Here is a 20,330-nt window from a genome sequence, read left to right as displayed (position 1 = left end):
AAACTACTAATGATTTGATATACTCATTACCTATCTAAGAAATGCATCAAGGGAAATTGTAAGGCTTCTTGTTGTGAATTAGCAAGCTCCCATGATTTTGTTTGAATACTCATATTCCTGCAAACACAAAGCAAAAGAAAACTTCTATGAAGTGTTGATTCTATTAAGAAACTTTCTATTGCCAAAGTATACCTGCTGCAGGCGAAATGATGAAAGTTTCAGTAGTTCTTTTGCAAACATCCAAAGTAACCTTTATTTCTGTTTGGATCCTGTGAACTCTCATTGACTCTGAGGATTCAGGATTTTTCAGGGGCCACAGTTCCAATGGCAAAGAAAATATATGGCTTGTATATATGCCTGTTCTCCCCATGAAAATCATTGATCTTTTTTTGGCAGCAGGGTGGCATTGCCAATGATTTAGGAACTTAACTCTGTGAAGGATTCAGGGCGCAGTTTCCTCATGATCTGGGGAGAAGCACAACCCCTCCATGAGAAGCTGAAAACAAACAAGCAAAAGTAGAGTAGGTCTTATAGTTTAAAAAAATGTCAGCATAGCAACTAATGGCACAAATGGCCACCCCCATATTCTGTAGTCTGTTCCCCTTCAGTAACTCCATTCTAAGTAATTAACCTGAAATATCCAGCCATTTTTTACATTCTCCTCACTGGTCAACTTGAAACAGATCTTTAAATCTGCTTTTTCAGCATGAGCACTCCAGTATCTGTTGAGCTCACAAATCTATCGCGAAAAGCAAAGTGTGGTATTGAATGTTCAGTGACCAACATGGAAAACAAATGTAGAAACAGTCAAGACCAATCTTTGCTTACATCATCCCTCTATCCTTATACCATCCTATTTTAGATAACAGTAACAGTCATTTATGCTGTCTTTAAAGAATGCATGTACAAAATGTCACTAAATTTGAAATGGGCTGTCACAGATTTAATATAGTTTCATTAGCATTTTGGAGCTGGAGCACTGCTTTTTCCTAATATGTATTAAAACAATGGTGACAATAATAATAAGATGGCTTTAAGTTTGCTCATTACTAATTACATGGCACTTAATATTTGCATGAATTTTTTAAAATAATAACTATTCAAAATTTCTTATCCACTAGTTGAATGGCCACAAAGCTAGCCTGCCACTTTCGTTGAATTTTAATACAAATTCTTGTACTACAGAAAATGTAGGCCGATTAATCACTCCTGCCAAAAAACTTGAAGACACAATACGTCTTGCTGAATTAGTCATTGAAGTTCTTCAGCAAAATGAGGAGCACCACGCAGAGGTGAGCAGGCTTGGTGGGAAATTTCACTTCGTGTCCCTTAGCCAAGGTTGTAACACTGATTCTACCAGCCAGGTTGTGCCAAAGATGCCTTAACACCCTTTTTCTTTTAACGGGGCTTGCAAAGAGAAGGAAAGTGGAAGTTTTGCAAGGAGAAGTCTTTGGAAGGTTGTTTAAACTACAAAAAAAAAATGGTTGTGCATTATACATTTCGAATTAAGTTTTCAGATATTTCTAGCAGCAAGAAGATGAGGTGAGTACATCTTAAAGTTTATTATTCAAGCAACAGCTGGTTCCCATTGTCTAAAACACACAAATATATATATTTTTTGGTCCTTTGTGGGTGTTTTTGTTGCCAACACTGTTGTTTTTATTGGTTCTCTGGTGTGTGGATCACAGGCCATCTTTTGGAATTTATTGTTGTAACTTACTTACTTGTATTATGGTCTTCATTTTTTTTTAACTTAGATTACCTGGATTGTTGATTGCAGTGACAGAGTAAATTATTTTATGTCATTTGAATTGTCTATTCTCCAACATAAGACTAAATAAATCCAGTTTACTTTTTACAAACCATCATTAAAAAATGATAATTGTGATAATCAAAATACACCAGGGTATTTCAAGACCCACCCAGTCCCAAACCTGTAAGGATAAAACCAAGCCATTTCAAGGAAAGACTCTAAAATTTCATTTCATGATGGTGAAACCGTTATATCACTGCTTCCTTCAAAACTCAGCTCCAAAATTGCCTTCTTAAAAATAATCTTTTCAAAAATTGCACTAATTCTTCCTCTTTGTCTACAGTCAGATCTACAGCAAAAGGGGGACAAAACATTCCCTGAAAGTAATTTCTGTAAACACCTAAAATGACTATTCCCAAGACTAAATGAAAATTGACAGGATAGTTAAATATACATAATACACCATAAATCCAACCATCCCGACTAATGCCTGATTGCATATTTAAATTTCCTCCCTGTTTCTCTACTGTTCCATTCAATCTTGGCTGATCGTGGCAGGGGAAAGAGGTATGTGACTAAACCGAATGAACCAGCCACCTGCTGTCATTTTCTGTGCATGCCCTTCTAGTACCATGTCTCCTAATGGCACTTTCCTGGTGCTCCTGCTTTCTAACACTGACCCAAGGAATGTAACAGCAACTTCTAGTGGACTGCTTGTGAAATGGGCGGCCCTCCCCAACAGGGTAAACGTGGGGTGATTCTCTTGTGCGTGCATGAAGCAATTGATGCACTTCATGACGACTGCAGTTACATCCCAACACACGCCTCCCACCTGCCTTGATTCTGTCCTTAACCTGTTGTAGCTCCCTGTGTCTGTCTGTACTTACCTTTATTACAGCAGATGAGTTATGAATCTAGTAATAGTACTTAACCCAAGTGGTACTAATCTTCCTCTACAACTGTCTGTATGTGAATCATATATACAGTATTTATATATAGAGAGAGTACCCAAGAATCATAATATCCCTGATAATCCTCTAGAAATGGGGTAGAGAGAACTTCTGGAGGCAAATTTGTGAATTCATAGAGCACGTAGCAGCAATGCATAGCCTTGAATAAGAATGGGTGCTAGTCAACAACCTCCAGATGCAGAAATAAAAATTTCACTCCAGATATATAAAGCTGAATTGGGTTAGAAATGTTTCTACTCTGTGCCATAGGATGTGCTTTTCACATTGGGAGTATTTGAGGAGCAAGTGATGGTAAATATATCCCTTCTGGTCTCTTCAAAATCATCTCCAGAGACACAAAGGGGCTCAGGGATGCCGTCCCCTGATTAGAGTGCTTCAGGCTTTTTCTGTAATACCTGAACAAACTCACATGTATTCGAAGACATGGATACAAAGGCAACAGTTTCTCTCAAGCAAAAATCTGTGCCTTTAAGTACATAATAGAAAAAGAAAAATAACAGTTATACCTGATTATAATCCAGTGATTTTCCAAGGCTGCCACAGGCTAAAAAGGGATGTTTGCTCTAAACCACTCCAAAGAGGCACCAAAGGAAAATTTATATAACAAAAAAGAAATTCTCACTTTTTTGAAAAAGTAGTTTCTTACTGGTTTCTAATCATTACCTTAAAAAACCCTAATGACCATTATCACAACACATTTTAATCTTACATATTCAAATACCCACCCAGGATAAATAAATATGGTAGACATAAATTCAAATCCATTCTTGTTATAACTTTTAGAAGTGAGTCATACAGATGTCAGCAAACTCAGGAGTTCCAGAGACCAACTTTTCTTTTAAATGAATGTGTGATATGATCTCCCAAATAAATTGTTTAACCCAGTTGTAAAATCTTGTTGCATCATTGATGCAGAAATATCTGTTGGGCATGCTCTATTTGCTGAGCACAGAAGGAAACAACTTGGTGTGTTTGGGGAGACAGCAAGGCACAGTAGAGCCTTGGTCTTTAAGCATTCGCAAGAACAGCAGCAGGAGCTCAGCTTGCACTGCAAGAGGAACTTGGGTTTGAACTCTTGGTTTCCCTCATCTTTATTTTGTAACCTTGACAAAATGACTGAACTTTTTTGTATAAATCAGAGGGAATTATCAATGACCATATTAAGGAAAGCATCTGATGTTAGATCTGGCATACAGTAAACATTCAGTAAATCCTAGCTGTGGTGTTTCTAGAAACAAATTGCTCAAAAAAAAAAAAAAAACCAGTGCTTTGACTGTCTCATCATAAGGAAGAACAGGAAATAACAGAGACAGCCAGAAAATGTTGACAAAATAGGTTATCATTGGTGGAATAATCCAGAAATGCACCCCCACATGTCCTCCATTTTCTTTTCTGATTGTAATTACCTGGGAGGATCTTGAGATGTCTGACCTCCAGGTCTTGTGCCAGCTCAGTTAAGGGCAGTGTCCTGGAGGGTGTTAAGCATTGGTGATAATAAAAGCTGCCCAACTGATAGCAGCATTGCCTCCTAGGCAGATTGGACCCAGTGTCCTGAAGAAGAGCTACAGTTGACTCTGCCTGCTAAAGATGAAGTTTTTCTTCCTACATGAAAGTTTTTTTTTCCCTACTGGCAAGTATTCAGTACCACATTCTTTGAGTGATAAATAAGCTTTTGTTTTTGTAAGATTTATTCTATTTTTTATTGGAATGGCAGATATACTGAGAGAAGGAGAACAGAAAGAGAGATCTTCCTTCCATTGGTTCACTCCCCAAAGTGGCTGCAATGGCCAGAGTTGAGCCGATGGGAAGCAAGGAATCAGGAACCTCCTCCAGGTCTCCCACACCAGTGCAGTGTCTCAAGGCTTTGGGCTATCCTTTGCTGCTTTCCCAGACCACAAACAGGGAGCTGGAAGGGAAGTGGAGCAGCCAGTACACAAACAGGTGCCATGTGGGATCCCGGCACATGCAAGGCAAATATTTAGCCACAAGGCTACAACACCAAGCCCAGTAAACTCTTTTTTTTTAAACAATTACTAACTCCTAGACATGGATCGTGGCTGTGTGCCCATACTGTTTGATGTCATGACACAAGTGCAAATGGTGAATAGAATTCCTCCCCTGAAACATAAACAAATAGTCATTAAAGCCATTTTAAATTCCATCATAAAGTCACTAAACATTCCAAGGGAAAAAAATTGACACCGGTGAAGAATACTTCGTATGTTAGCCACACAGGCAATGTAAAGTAGCTGTTGTCACATTGTGCTCTTAATTGCACCTTCGTTTACTTACACATACATACATACACACATATAAATTATGCCTTTATGTATTGTTGTTTCACCTTCGCAATCTCTCTCTATGTATATGTATGTATATGTATATATGTATTGTAGTAGACAAAGGGGTACATATATACATGTTAGTTTGTGTGCAGAATACATGTGTGTTCAGTGTGGCAGGCTGTACCCCCTAAGCACTCAGCCTTGTCTCTGAATAACAAAAAGCCCTGGGTAAGTATTTAGAAGCCAAAGTGTAACTCCTCACAATCATTGAAAAATGTTTATAGAGAATTTAACTATCATGGGAGTTGTGAGTTAGCTCATGTGCCTGTATAAGCAAACATTAAATAAATATGCATTTTTAAGCCTGACCTTATCTATTCCAGTGATATAGATTCTGTTCCTTCAATTGGCATTGTACTTTCATTTTTTGATTTTCATTTCCCTTGTTAGAATCTTTTTTCTACTGCTCAGAATCAGGTTTGATTTTAAGATTCTGAAAGGAATTATCTGGGATGTACAAAAAGAACTGTGGTCCTCACCTCTTCTGTAATTCTCTTACTTCACTACAGTCTTCAGTAGTGTCTGTCACAGTAGAGGTTCCTTGTGAGACTGCCTGTGTGTGTGGTTGTTGACATATATTACCTTACAATGCAGGGCTTAGGTCTCTGCAGATGGTAGACGTGGTAATTCTTTGGTCTCTAGTTTGTAAATTTTAAATAAGAACACTGGCAAAAAATACTAAGTATGGGTTTGGATGAACAAATTTATAACTTCAGGGATTAGAGTTAGTGTTTTATTTTGTTTTTGTGGGGTTTTTTTTTTTCTGTCTTCTGAAAGCAAAATGTTGTGTGGGAAGGCAACTTAGTCTTCCCAGAAGCGGAGGGGTTTTATTGTTTCTTTCTTTGATTTACCTTGAAGATTTCAAGTTTATTGACTAGGTAATCAACAAGTATTGGCATGCCTTTGTGAAGTTTACTGATACCCTGAATCAGGATTGATGGGAGTCAATCCTCAATATGGGAAGAGGAGGTGGGGAGGGGACTGTGGCAGGTCCCAATATTTAATGGTCTTTATTTAAAATGCGGGGGGCTTGGAAAGTTTTGGGGATGGAATAGAGGATTTATTCCTCTCTTGGATTTAACCAAGTAGTGAGAATACAAACCCCGGGGCTCTCATTCTCCAGTGAAAAAACTACAATAAAACCTCACTGATTTAGACACCTATAGTTGGAATCTGTTGCAATGTGATTGCAATTGGGGGTTCATTTCATTTGACCTAAGTAAAATCTTTAACATGTTTATTGGAAAATTCTGGAGGCTCTCCTTATACATTATGGTAATCCAGTGCCTATTTCTATCCTAGAACCCGTAAAATTAACTGTCCTATCTCTGTTACTTGAATTGGTATGTCAACTTCTCTACAATTATTAGAAGCTAATCAAGCTTCAGTGCCCAATTATAGATTGCATCTGATAACAATAAAATGATATCTCCTTTTCGAAATCCCAATAACGTAGGCATTTTGGTTGACAGACTAGCCTGTCTCCTATCACTCTGAATCAGTGAGGTTTTACTGTGAATTAAGATGGAAACAGCAGGTGTCTATTTCCAGCCAAGCCAACCTCGCAGAATGATCCATGACTTAATTTTTTCCATTTAATTTGCAAACCAGCCACATGTTGATAAAGGAGAAGTAAGTAAAGAGAAGTCTCATGAAAGAAAAGAGGCAGACCCCTACTCTGCCTCCCTGTGGCTGTTAGAGTATCCCTCAGAAGACTAATAGAGCACAGAAGAGCTTGGCCATTGAACAAACCCTTCCATTATGGAATTCTTTCCATAATCATCTTTCATGTTTTCAGATGCCTTCCCATGTTTTTTTGGTGAATGCTCCGGAAAGTGTTTCCAGCGTAAATACTTTATGGCCTTGAGCGGGGTGGCAGGGGACAAGAAAGGGCTGGCGATTGATTTGTTTTTGTTTTTCTGCTGTCTTTGAATTCAGCCAAACAGGGCCTGTTGGCACCGCCACTCATTCTGCATGCTCCTGCCAGAAATGATTAGTCCACATGCATGCATGCCTTTGTAATGCATTCACATCTGGCCTGGTCTGATGTGAATGCCGCCCCGAGACCCTGCACAATGATTTCCAAAGGCCCACGTGCATGAAAATGAGTTACTTCACTGATATTTTTTGGTTTTCAATGTACATATGTGTCCAACACCTAGAATAGTAAGTCCTGATTCTACACAGTGTTTCCTCGCCTAAGCCTGATCTTTCCTTCAGACCAGATGCATAAAAATGAAGGCTCCCCACTTAAAGACAAGATTCTGACTCAAAAGCTTGGTGACAGCTATACTAGCAATTTCCTCTGACTTAACAGGAAGCAGGAGTCAGCACTGTGTAGGGAGACGTGTGTTCCTGAGCTTGTGTGTAGACCACAATTACATACACCCCAGATATGTAGATCGAAGTGAATACCAATTACAAATTTTCAAGTTAGACCAGCAGAAAACCCATAAACACAGTGAAGAAACTCCCAAATTCTAATACGTTAGAGCAAGAACTAGCCAACAACAGTGACAAGGAGCATGACCAAAACACGGAGTTATTGTAAATTGAACAGAAAATTCACATCTGTGGTTTTAAACAGCGGCATCCTCTGGCCTCCAGGCCAGAATAAAGGCCCTTTCCACCAAGCCTGGAATCCTGAAAAGCCCTGCCTTGGATACCAAGAGGCCTAATTGTATCCAAAATGCTGTTCTCTTTACAATAAGATGACCAAACCCTGCTGGATGCACAATTAGTCTTGACCAGGGAGGGCTGGAGTTCACGTCTTGGGTCTGAGATGCTCACCCACTCTTTGTCTGTTGTTTTTCTGCCACATTTCAAAGGCCTTCGCGTGGTGGTCAGACTTAATGGTGGAGCATGCGGAGACATTCCTGTCGCTCTTTGCGGTGGACATGGATGCAGCGTTAGAGGTGCAGCCCCCAGACACGTGGGACAGTTTTCCACTGTTTCAGCTGCTGAATGATTTTCTCCGTACTGACTGTATGTATCTCCTTGGACTGACTACTAAATCAGGTGCAGATGAGCAGGCTGCTAAGAAGCCTTTACCCCAGGCAGGCTACAGGCTGGACATAATTCTCCGAGAATCTACTCTTACTAAAAACAAAAGCAAAGCAACAAAAACACATAGGTACTCCTTTTCTTCCAGAGTGTTCTGTTGCTGGAAAACCTTCTCCTAAGTAAACACAAGAACCCCAGAACACTGTGTGAAGAGGTGTCTGTTTCTTATATTCTGTTTTCTCTTAAACAAATTGATTAGCTTATCCTCTTCACACTTTGCAGTTTTGTCCAAAGATACTTTCTAAATTTAAAAAAAAATCTAGCTAAATACCACCTGAAATATGTCAGGGGATCATGTAGCAACAATAGCTGTGAGATAGATCTTCCTCCCTGGCAAGAATAAAGGAGGAGGAGAGGGTGTCCAGAATGTTCTTTCCTCCTGGCAACTTAATGGGAAGAAGGAGAGTGGGTGTAAGAAAAACATGAAAAATGGTGTGGATAGCTGTTTCTCGTTGCTTTTTAAAGAAGCATGATTGTGTTTCCTTTTAGAATAGTGATACAAATGGATCAAGGGTTTTTGAATTCCCTTTCTCCTCCCACACAGATGTAAGCTTGGGCTTCAGTACTGTTCATGTGTTTTTTCTTCTTCTTCTTTTAACTTCCTTACAAGCAGTGTACTTAATGCACAAGACATTGGTACATCTGTGTGTATGTTGTGTGCTGATAAAGCAACTGTGGGTTCTTACCAAGCTTTTGCTTATCTATTCTAGATAATTTGTGCAATGGAAAATTCCACAAACACCTGCAAGACCTGTTTGCCCCACTTGTTGTTAGATATGTGGATTTGATGGAATCCTCAATTGCACAGTCCATTCACAGGGGCTTTGAGCGGGAGTCATGGGAACCAGTCAAGTAAGAACACCTCTTTTGATACTATCAGAGTTTGGGTATAAATGCCTGGAGAGTCATATAGAAATGAATTGATGGTGGCATATGGCTTTCATTGTTAGTGTGGACAGAGAGCAAACACCATATCTAATTCCTTCTGTGGTGCTCAGAGATTCCTTGACCAGATGATGGGGGTGGGAAGGGATGGAAGAGGATCAAGAAATGAATCCTTTGTGTTATTACACAAGATAAGTAAGGAATGAGGAATATAAACTTGGCTGTGATGTACACTGTGTATCTTATTCCAATAGTGTTACCCCCTAAGAAGTCGTGTTTCGTTGTCTAAAATTCTAGGCAGAGGTAATCAGCAACTGTTTTCTGTAAAAGGCTGGACAGTAAATATTTAGGCTTCTAAACCACATTATTTTGGTTACTACTTTTTAGTTCTGCTGGTTCAGCCCAAACAACAGAAAACAGCATAGAAAATAATAAATATGGTGACCATGTTCCAATAAAACTTCATTTACCAAGCAGGGCCAGAATTTTCAGGGTCTTTGAGACACTCTGTCCAAATACCTTTAGGAAATAGGACATTCCCCACTTGTCCATCCACACTCTTGTTTGCTGGCAGAGTCTATATTGTCAGAATTTTGTTTAACTCTGCCTCTCTCAGAGGGTCCTAAAGGTATCTGAGTACAGTGTGTTTTGTTTTGTACGTCCTGTCTCCTACAGGATTAAGTTATGGGAGATCCTGCAGATTGTGCATTTGTCAGTTTCCACAGCTGCCTGATGAATCTTAGGTCCTATTGGAAAAATGTTTGGTAAGATTCAGTACCATGTTTGTGTCCCACTGAAGAAGCAGGCTGTGACACAAGGCTACAGAGTCCTTCCTGGACTCTCGTTTCTGGAGACACAGGGGCTCCCATATGGACAGGGTTCTGTCGTATCTGTGGGGGAAGCTCCAGGAAAGCAAAAACCAAAAAAAATCCAAACTCTGGTTCCTTAATATGGCCTTGCTGACTTTTAACCAAGAAGATAAAAGTGGGTCCTTTGAAAATAAAGTTCTGATGGTGGACTCTTTAGTTTTATTTCTTTAGTCTGCACAGTATAAGCAAGACCCATGTGCTTGGGAGAGCAGCTATGAAAAGAAGGTTAACATGAGTTAACAAAAACATTCTGAAAATAGCACTGGTCTTGAAATAGCCTTTACTGATTTGGGCTTAAATATGAAGACTACCACCAACAACACACTTAAGAGGAAATAATTCCTTAGAGACTTCTGTTAGGGGCCCTGTGTTCTGAATTTCAATAAATGTGTATGTTTATTAGCAAACATGACTTTTTAAAATGCGCACACCCAGTGATTGCGTATTGTAAAGCTACCAGGTAATGTCACTAAAGTGGTTTTTATAGTCTGTTGAAGTCTTTAGCAGACAAGCATGTGACTGCTAGTCCCCTGGAACCATGAAATTTCCTTAATAGTATCAGAAGCCAAGATAAAAGACATTTTCACAATTAGAAGTCTTCTCCTAGGAATGTTTTATTGGGGATTTCTTTTCCTGATTAAACAACATAATTGGAACACTTGGGTTGATCATTTATAGATCTGAATGTGTAAAGGAATAATAATTGTGAATAATATGCTGAGAATTCTGTGACTGTATATGTGCGTGTTTTATGCTTTGCTTTTTTTGCTGTCCAAAATTGTGCTGTGGGTTAGTGATTATGATTACAGTTTGTTCAATTCATGCTAAACAGTACGTGCCTTTCAGAGTATGTGGTGGTATTTAAAAGTGCCAACTAAAACATAAGCTAAATTAAAATTCTTTTAAGCCACACATATTTTATTAACTGATTTGTAAACAAAGTATGGATGCCATGGGACAGCACTTCAGGGTGGCATAAGATGGAGGGTAAAGCTGTATTTGGGGATATGTGTGTATGCTCAGGGGGATGTAGCTCTCCATGCTACCTACCATGTGAAGACAAAGGGTGAACTTTCAGCTGACCAGTTGACAGAGGGTTGGACAGAAGCTGAGAGTTTTTTTCCTTTTGCATTGTTTTCCCAAGTCAGGGATGATTTTTTGTAGTATTCAGCAAGATAAGAGACTAGCTTACGTCGATAGATGTAACTTGCTCCATTCTTTCCATTTTTGCCTCGTGATCCTCAATACACATGAGTATAGGTCCCGTCCGTTCAGACAGTTGCTGCTCTCTGCTAATTCTGTTTTCCCACGTTTCAGAGGTCATGGTTACAGGCACCTGATTATAGGTAAAATGAGAACTGCATTGTAAGGCTTACTTCCAAATAACTAGTACTCAAAATGTTAAAGAAAAGTAACCCTCTGACAATAAAATGCTACTATGTGCTTTGAGGTTGCTCAAAAAAAAAAAACGCTTTTTAAACGTTCTTTATTCTTCATGGTCTTTATTTCGAAATATGATCCTTTAAAAAAAAGTAAAAGCAGAATCATTTGGACCTGGTACAATTGAGGTTCTTTGACAGAAAAAGGAAATTAGCCAGACGTTTTTCTACCTCTCCATGGACAGTATCCTAGGTCTATAAAGAGAAAAAAAAAAAAGCAGGCTATAGCTGCACTGCTGTTGAGCCAGAGCAGTCACAGTTGCAAATTCTCCCCACTGCAGGAAATGTCGTAGAGCCCCCAAGCACACTTAGAGAGAATCAGCCTCCCAATTTATTGGCGCTTGACGCAGCAATAAAACCTGGAACCCATAACCCTCTTGTAGTTGACTCCTGGGAACTGTCTTACCTTCAGACAGGTTACTTACCATCTTCCTTCTTGGTATACACACACTGGAAAGTCTTGGTCTCCTGCTTCTCAAAATGTATGTTCTTCTGTCTGCCTGAGATATGTACATGAAATGTCTTTTTTAACTGGTAATCCTTTTCCAGATTGTCAAAGTTACTGGTTTCTCAGTGAAAATAAGCCCATTCACAACATGTCAGTGGTCCAGTATCAAGCTATTATTGGACTTTGGGTCGTGGCTCCTGACTCTGTCAATAACTTCCTGAGTCATATTTGGCCACCAGATTTTCTGAATGAAGAGCCTCCCTCAGTTGACCTTCTTGAGACAACCTTTGTACAACAAGGGTTTTAGAGCACCTAAAAGAGAGTCTGGTAAATAACAGGAGCTCCATAAATACCTAACTGATTGACTTGAATGTTTATTGGGGAACCCATACAGGTTGACAATTACAGAGACAGAGAAAGGAAACTTTGAGAATGGGGAAAGAAAAACATGTATTCCCTCAGTTGCAGATTTCAGTCTAGTTACATCTGAGCAGCACACCTGGAGAGAATACGTGACAGTGTACAGATAATGTAGGGAAGAGTTTTGAGAGCCTGGAGTAGAGCAGAATGAACTCTACTGAAAGTTCGTGGAGGAAGTAGCTTGGAGAGTGATTTCCAAAGAGGTTGCAACACTAGAAAGATCCTGTGCAAAAATGGAATGAAAGTTAGGGAAACAGGATAAAAAGGGAGAACAGAAAATGTTTGCTGTGGAATAGCAGTTACTTTTCAAGGAGAAAGCTGTAAGGAAGAAGAGAGGCTTGGAAGGGCAGGGTCTAAAATCCATGCAATTTGAAACGTTATTCTCGAGGTGATTCATTCGCAACAGAAGCTTTTTAGCCTCCAAGTTGATGAAAACTGAGTAGGAGATGATTTTGTAAATGACTGTTTTATGTGTACAGCATAAATTATTTATAATACATAAGATATATGTTTGATCTGTAGTATAACATTTTTATGAAAAATAAAACTGAAGAGAGAGAGGAAGAAGATAAAAGGTTGAGAAATACTGCCCTAAAATACTGGAAGACAGCCTGTTCCTTGTGGTAGGCATTGGTAGATCCTGAGAACAACTGAGAGGGGCTTCAGTGTCCAGAGCATTAGGCATAGCCAAAACGTACCATGTATACACATGGAGCAAGTGGATCAAAAGTAGAAGGCAGGGCACAGCCGTTAAGCTGAATAGTAACCCATTTCAGAGTACCCGGGTTCAAGTCCCAGCTCCATTCCCTCCTAGCCCCCCACCATCTTCCCTGCTACTGCACACCCTGTTAGGCAGCAGATGATGGGTCCCTGCCATGTGTGTGGAAGGTCAAGACGGAATTCCAGGCTCCTGAGTGCAGGTTGGTCCAGGCCTGACTGTTAAGTGGCATTTGGCAAGTGAATCAGTAGATGGGAGCTCTCTGTGTGACTCTTTGCTTCTCAAATAAAGAGTTTTTGTAAGTATAAGTAGAAAGGGTTCTGTATATTGATTTTAACCCCATCCGTGAGTCTAAAGCAGTCTTTTTCGAAAAAGATAGAACTGTATCCCTGCTGCATAATGACAGTGTCTTAGTGAGAATTAATTCTAGAAAGTAAGAGACAGCTCCAACTGCAGTCATTTCTGTCAGTAGAAATCATGGCACACTCGTGGCTGTAGGTTTCATACATGTGAGAGAGAAAGATGAGAATTTTTTATTCCAGTGCTCCAGAGATATGAGCTAAATAAGAGCTACTCTTTTTCAGTAGAATTTAAAAAAAAAAAGAGTCTATTTTTTTCTGTAAGATTTTGTATTTGTTCAAAGCACAGGGTGATAGAGAGTTAAAGCGGGGGCAGGGTAAGGAAAGAGATTGTTTCTGTCCACTGGTTCGTTCCCCCAAATGCCTACAACAGCCAGGAGGGGCCAGACTAAAGGCAGGAACTCAATCCAGGTCTCCCATGTGAGTGTGAGAGATCCAATTCCTTGAGCCATCCCCTGCTGCTTCCCAGGCACATTAGCAGGAAACCAGCTCAAAAGGCAGATGTAGGACATGTCACAGGCATTGTCATATGGAAGCAGTCTTCCCAAGTGGCAGCTTAGACCACTGTACCACAAGGCCCAGGCCTAAGAATCTAATTTTAACATATATCAGGGCCCAGTGCAATGGTTCAGTGGCTAAATCTTCACCTTGAACCATGCTGGGATCCCCTATGGGTTCAAGTTCATATCTAGGCTGCTCCAGTTCCCATCCAGCTCTTGTGGTCTGGAAAAACAGTAAAGGATGGGCCAAAGCCTTGGGACCCCGCAGCGTGGTGGGAGATTCAGAAGAAGCTCCTGGCTTCCAATTAGCTCAGTTACAGCCATTGCAGCCAGTTGGGGAGTGGGAGCCAGTGGACAGAAGATCTTTCTTCCTGTCTCTCCTTCTCTGTGTAAATCTGCCTTTCCAATAATCAGTTGTTAGGATTATCATTCACACTTGAACTACCCAGAGACAAGCCATGGTGACTTTCACAAAGGAACATAACTCACTAGTCCAGGTAGTTGCTAAAGGTCCCACTCTAAAATAATCATAACCATCTACAGCTCAGGAGCCTGACAAGCAGTTGTATGAGCTACTAGAAAATTCCCCCTTTTTCACATGTATGTTAATGAAGAACCTCAACTCCTTTGCCAAAGTGCTGTCAACTCCACTTGGAATTGCCTGTTTGGTTTTCCATATGTTATTAATATCCAAATGAAATATTAGTAACATTTGAAATGCACTGTATTACTTTGCAGAAAGCAGAAATATCAAGCATGTTTCATCCTTTCAAAAGTAGACCCTTGTAATATGTCAAATGAACAAAATGTTACTCTATGAGCCCAGCGCATTCGTCCAGCAAAAAATGTCATATTTCACAGATACAATATGTTTTGATTAATATGAATATCTTTTAAACTTTGGAGTGCAAAATGAAGCTTGCTTCTAATTTGTGTACCACCATCCGCTAATATGTTTAAATTATGTTGCTTTTGCATACATTTATATGTTATTCATTCCTAGCTACTTCTAATTTGCTCAGAATTGACATTTTAACTTTCCAGGCTGCCGTCTTTAAGATTGTCTAATTCCTTGATCGTTATTCAGTGTGTGTATCATTTAACGATCACATTTGCTTCTATAGGCGTACACATATCTCAGTGGAAATCACCAATGGCTTTGCTACGTGGCATTGTTTAAGATTGAGAACCACCAGCGACTGAATTCAAAGGCACATTCCCCAGTCAAAAAGACACAGGTGGAAGGAAATGTCACATTTCCCCGTTCTACTTCAATGTTCTTTTGAGCTCATCTTCTAACCCCTTGACTCCCAGGGAGATAAACGAACTTGAGTTTCCCTGACTGTGAAGTGCAAAGATCAAATCTGTGGAGATCGGTTTTTCTAGAAAAAACATGAGGCCAGTTTGGTGGTTCTACATTCTAGGTTTTTCAGTTTTCAAGTCAGGGCTGTTTTGCCATCAGTAAAAGGTAGCATGTTTCCAGAGAGAGAAAGGTGTTCAGTTACTGCAAGGTCCAAGACATCTGACTTAGCAAAAAGTTTTCCTTACCAGCAAGCCCAGAGGCAGCTCTAACCTTTGCAGGAGTCCTGTGAGTTAAATACAGCTTGCCCCTGGGCAGAACTGCTTTGGCAAAACTTACTGTTCTTACAAGCTCCAAAGCAAGAACTTCAGCTCCTTTGCCAAAGTGCTGTCAACTCCACTTAAATAGGAAGGTGCCTCTCAGCTGCAGAGTTAGGCTGGGCTCTATGTGCCAGTGACTTTGGCTGGATGAAGCACCCTGAAAATGCCACTATGAGTTACTCAGTGCCAACGTGTGGAGCAGCAAATGACACAGACCCTCCATAGTTGGTTTGAGTTGGGATTTGTATTTTGTTTGATTTTTTTTCTCTCTCTTTGCTCCTAAAAACCATCCATTTCTCTTCTATCGCATCCATTAATCAATCTCTGTTCAGAAACAAAAGGTTAATCCAAGGTAATATTTTTGACATTTCATTCATTCGTTTTTTAGTTTTTAAAACTTGTTTACAGCAAATTACATAGCTTGATTAATTGGGATGAACTGAACGTACTAGCCTTCCCCAGTCACTGCAACCAATAAATGGAGGATGCCTGTATCCTGCAAGGCCCTGTCTGCTTTCTTCCCACCTCTGTTCCAATTCCAAAAGCAGCCATTCTGACATGAGGCCACATTTCATACCTAATTTTGGTCAGGTAGTTCAGCATAAGAGCAGAATTTGAGAATTTTTATTTCCCCCGGTGGGTATCATTTCTGTAGGTAAACATCTCTCCATTTTAATTTGGGCTTGCGTTATATGCATTATAAAATTATTTAAAGCTATTCCTGTTGGTATGACTTCTACATTTTCAGCATCTATTCTGATACTCTGTTGCATATTCCCCTGTCTTCAGAAGTAGTAGTTAGAAAGAATTCACATTTTTAGTATGGCTAGTGGTTAGCGGCAGCCATTAAGATGCCTGTGTCTTATTTTGGAATATCAGGTTCAATTCCCAACTCTGGCTCCTTGCTCCAGCTTTCTGATTCTGCAGCCCCTGGGAGGCAACCGGCCTGGCTGGAGTAACTATTTTCCCACTGCCCACATCAGAAACCCAGATAATCCCCTGCTCTTGTCTTTGACCCCTGTCTAGCCCCAGTGGCCATTGCCAGCATGTGGGGAAAATGAACAGTGGGTATTTTCTCTCTCTCTCTCTCTCTCTCTCTCTCTCTCTCCCTCCCTCCCTCCACTGCCTCCCAAATACATAAGTAAAAATTTTAAAAGAATTCAGCTTTTATACATCACCATTATCATGTATCCAAGCCAGCGAACTTCCTATTCAATTTTATATCTAATATCTGACTTAAGAAATATACATCTACAACAGTAACATGAAGTTAAGAAAATCAGTGTACTCCACTCCCAGGTACTTTACAGCAACTCCCTTCAAGCTCCCTTGACAGAATTCTCTGTCAAGAATTCCAGGAACTTCAAGTTCTTAGTCAAGAAAAGTTTTAATCTTTAGAGAAGTGAGCAGAGAGACTAGAGGCCCCTCCCAAAGACATGTAAACAATGAGATCACCATATAGTGGCATTCCATAAGTGTCCACACTTTCAGATCACACTGTGGTTAATGTTTTTCATGAGCTATTGCCATTTCTTTCTGAATCCAGAGTCACCTCACAGCTCCCCGTCCGTAAGCTGCTTTCTCGAGTGTGTCGCTTGAATGTTTGCTGTTGTCTTGCCATGAACTTAGCCGATTGATTTTACAACTGTTGTGTGCTTCTGCCACATCTGCATTGTCACTGTGATGGTATTTTTTTCTTTCTGTCTGTTTTCTTCCACAGGAGTTTAACCAGTAACCTACCCAATGTGAACCTACCCAATGTGAACCTTCCCAAAGTACCAAATCTACCAGTTAATATTCCTCTAGGCATCCCACAAATGCCTACTTTTTCGGCACCGTCATGGATGGCTGCTATATATGATGCTGAGTGTGTATTCAGTTCACATTAGATCTAATTTAAATTTAAGTGATCTTGGCATGGATATGTATTGTTTATTTCTATACATCCTATATAACAGAGATGGAGATGGATAATTAGACATATTTTGCTGATCATACAGAGACAATATTGTTTATTTCTGGCATGCATCGTGTTTGTAAGACGTTTGCTATATATACAGCACTAACAATTTGTCTTACGCCCACTGACTGCTTCAGGACTATGTTTCAATTCCAGAGTTCTTTTACAAAAAGGGATTCTACTCTTTCTTCCCCTTTTTTCAATGCAGGTGACATGATTTTAGGAACTAGTCATCCAAAAATAGTCCAAGAACCCTCTTAGATGGGCTGGCCAATCAATACTGGCCTAGTCCAATTTGAGGAAGAAAGTATACCCAACCAGAGGCTGAGGATTTTAAAAATAAAAATTAAAAAATCCTGGAGACTGTTTAAACCATAAGCATATTTCTGGTGTCAGCAAATGGCAGTGTGTAGTAACAATATGTTCTGGGCTAAATGAAAAGTACTGAATGGATAGACCTTAGTAATGTAAATGTTATTGGAAAGATACAATATGGAGTGTTAAAATCTAGGTAACAAGAAGGCCCCTACATCTTGAGAATGCAAGATTCAAACAGCAAGTCATTAAATGAGTAGTAACCATATCATCTTTGGTCTCTATAGTTACGCTTGACATTCGTCCACATGAATGTCAGGCTTACAGGGGGAAGTGTCCTTGGAGCTGGACCACATCCTCATAGCCAAAAGTTCAGGCTTGTGGAGGTTGAGTAATCTTTTCTTCTGACTTAGGAAATCCGGTCTCCTTTTTTCCTTAGCAAGAAGATGCAGCACCCCTAAATTTTCCCTCAGGGAAATTAAATTAGAACCACATGTATGATTTAATAAGTGAAATAAGGTTTAGCGATTCTATACCCTCCTTTGATCCTTTTCTTAAACCACAGCTAATTATAGGCCAGATAAGCTTTTTCTTGAAAGATTAAATTGGCACATTTTCAAAGGGAAGTGTTGTTATCTCAAAGGAATAAAAAATGATCTGAAACTGGCAGTAATGGTTTTGAAATCTTAAAATCACACACATCAAGATGGCCCTCGGCATTTTGATTTTTGCAGTAAGCCAGGTAGAGAACAGGACATTCCGATGGTTACTTTGCCTGGCCCCTCCAAAGCTGCCTGATGTTGTTTTAAAGACTGATTGCTCACAAGTTCACAGTGAATTCATATGGTCAGTGTGTCTGATTCTGTCATAGAGACAAATTACAACCTCCCAAAATTGACATCTAAAGAAAAAACACAAATCATATTCATGCTAAGATGACTGTATTCAAAGTTAGAATAGGTAGTATCTGTTTAAAATTAGAAAAAAAAATATCTGAAAGCTTCTCTTGCCTTCTTCTGTGCATGCTTTGTGGAATTGTTTTTGAAAAGATATGAATCAAGACATTGTAATAAAGCAGATAATGGTCTCCGTTCAATTAATTAAGGCATCAGTGGGAACACATTTTGGTAACTGCTCAGCAATCAAAATAATCTTGGTGCTATTGCCTTAACATTAACAGTTTATCTTAAAAATAAAAAGAAAATATTCTTTTCCTCATGTCAAAACTTAATAATAAGCTCTTCAAAGAAAAAAAAACCCTACAAGAATTTTTTGAAACTCTGAAACCAGATGGGTGTCAAAATGTTGTTGTAATAAATACCAATTATTGCATTCATATGTACTTAATGATTTAAAACATAAACCATGCAGTTCCAAAACGGGGCTTAGACTAGACAAAGTTGGGGGTTCTTTTTCCCAAGCCTAGGACTGGGTAATGAAAAGGCTGAACTTCCCCAGGGAGTCAACATATCCCCCACCGCCTTTGAACAGCGGTCATGGCTGTATCCAGAAAGAAGCCTTAAAGTTTCAGTCACCCACCAGGAAATGCCTGATTCTATATCTTTTCATGATTCCAGTTTCCTCCTTTGCCACCATTTATTTTAAGGACGTGTTTCCATGTTACCTGTTCCTTCCTGTCAGATCCATCTGCGTTCTGACCTCAAGACTGGTCTGTCCTTAAATCGTGACCCTGTTGGTCCAAGGCCATAGGCTCCCTCTCGGCATGTTGGGAGTTTGCCTCTCCCCGCCCTGCAGTAGCTGTGTATGCATTTATGCACTAGCTATATTTCTCTCTGAAGCATTAATTCAATGCAGCTGGCATCTGTCACAATAGAAACACCCACACTCATCTGTTTCTATAGACGATGTCAGAACAAGTGGTAATGCATGGTGTGTTGGACATTTTATAAATTACCGTGTTAGCATTAGTGGTATGCGAGGAAGGGGGTGGGGGGTGGCCACCCCTCCGAGCTCCAAATGGGATTGTTACAAAAGAGAAAGCCAGCCAGGAAAGGGCAGGAGGGCAAGAAATAGAGCATTTCCTGTACACAGGGTTTCTTTGGATGCCCCAGCTGAAAGAGCCTTAGATGTCATTGGACAGAAAGGAATACAGACCCATTTCCCCATCTGTACAGAGGACTTTGTAAGATGGTACAACAGTGAAAGAGCTCAGGTTCTGAGCCCGAAAGCATAGCAAAGATCTCTTATCCGCTCGCCTTCCCTGCCCTGACTCGCTCATCCTTGGGCTGCCTATGCGATAGGCTGGTCTTCAAAAATTGGCATCATAGCCACGTGAACAAGAATTTTGGTTTCAAGGTATGCAGATGTACCCATCTTGATCTGAGTCACCTCGGTCTCTTTCAGCTCTTCAAGAGAGAAAAGCAGGTCCTCGCTCACCACTTTGTTAGCACTGTCCTGTTTAAACTGGAAGGCTTGTGCAATCTCCAGGAGACCCCCACCCTGGAGGGGAGCTGGGGAAATGCATGACACCCTGAGGTTCAATAACTGCATGCTGCCATGTAGTTATTACCCATTGAGACTTACTTCTCCCCACTGGTTTGTGGCCTTCACCTGAATCATCACATGCGTTAATGTGGTTATTGAAAGAAGGCTGATTTTTACCATACACCAGTCTCCTACTTGTCCTGGGAGTACAGCTTCTTCA

At 40.0% G+C, this 20,330-nt stretch overlaps 1 protein-coding gene across 16 annotated transcripts in view; it reads left to right on the top strand.

The window, feature by feature from the left end:
* Window positions 1-20,330, top strand: part of CADPS (calcium dependent secretion activator) — a 424,483-nt gene that overhangs the window by 321,963 nt on the left and 82,190 nt on the right. For 7 of the 16 annotated variants that reach the window (XM_040994760.1, XM_040994757.1, XM_040994755.1 and 4 more), the window contains 3 exons: window positions 1,186-1,292; window positions 7,898-8,054; window positions 8,843-8,984. In XM_040994760.1, the coding sequence (XP_040850694.1) occupies window positions 1,186-1,292; window positions 7,898-8,054; window positions 8,843-8,984 (406 nt within the window). Of the gene's footprint in view, window positions 1-1,185; window positions 1,293-2,311; window positions 2,321-6,680; window positions 6,702-7,897; window positions 8,055-8,842; window positions 8,985-17,110; window positions 17,258-20,330 lie in introns of all 16 variants that reach the window. The other 9 variants (XM_040994752.1, XM_040994754.1, XM_040994750.1 and 6 more) reach the window with 6 other exon arrangements.

Source organism: Ochotona curzoniae, unplaced genomic scaffold (assembly GCF_017591425.1).
Source record: "Ochotona curzoniae isolate NIBS_2020 unplaced genomic scaffold, NIBS_Ocur_1.0 contig_908, whole genome shotgun sequence".
Lineage (NCBI taxonomy): Eukaryota > Metazoa > Chordata > Mammalia > Lagomorpha > Ochotonidae > Ochotona > Ochotona curzoniae.
The sequence above is the reverse complement of the archived record's forward strand: the minus strand, read 5'-3'. Positions and strand labels throughout refer to the sequence as shown.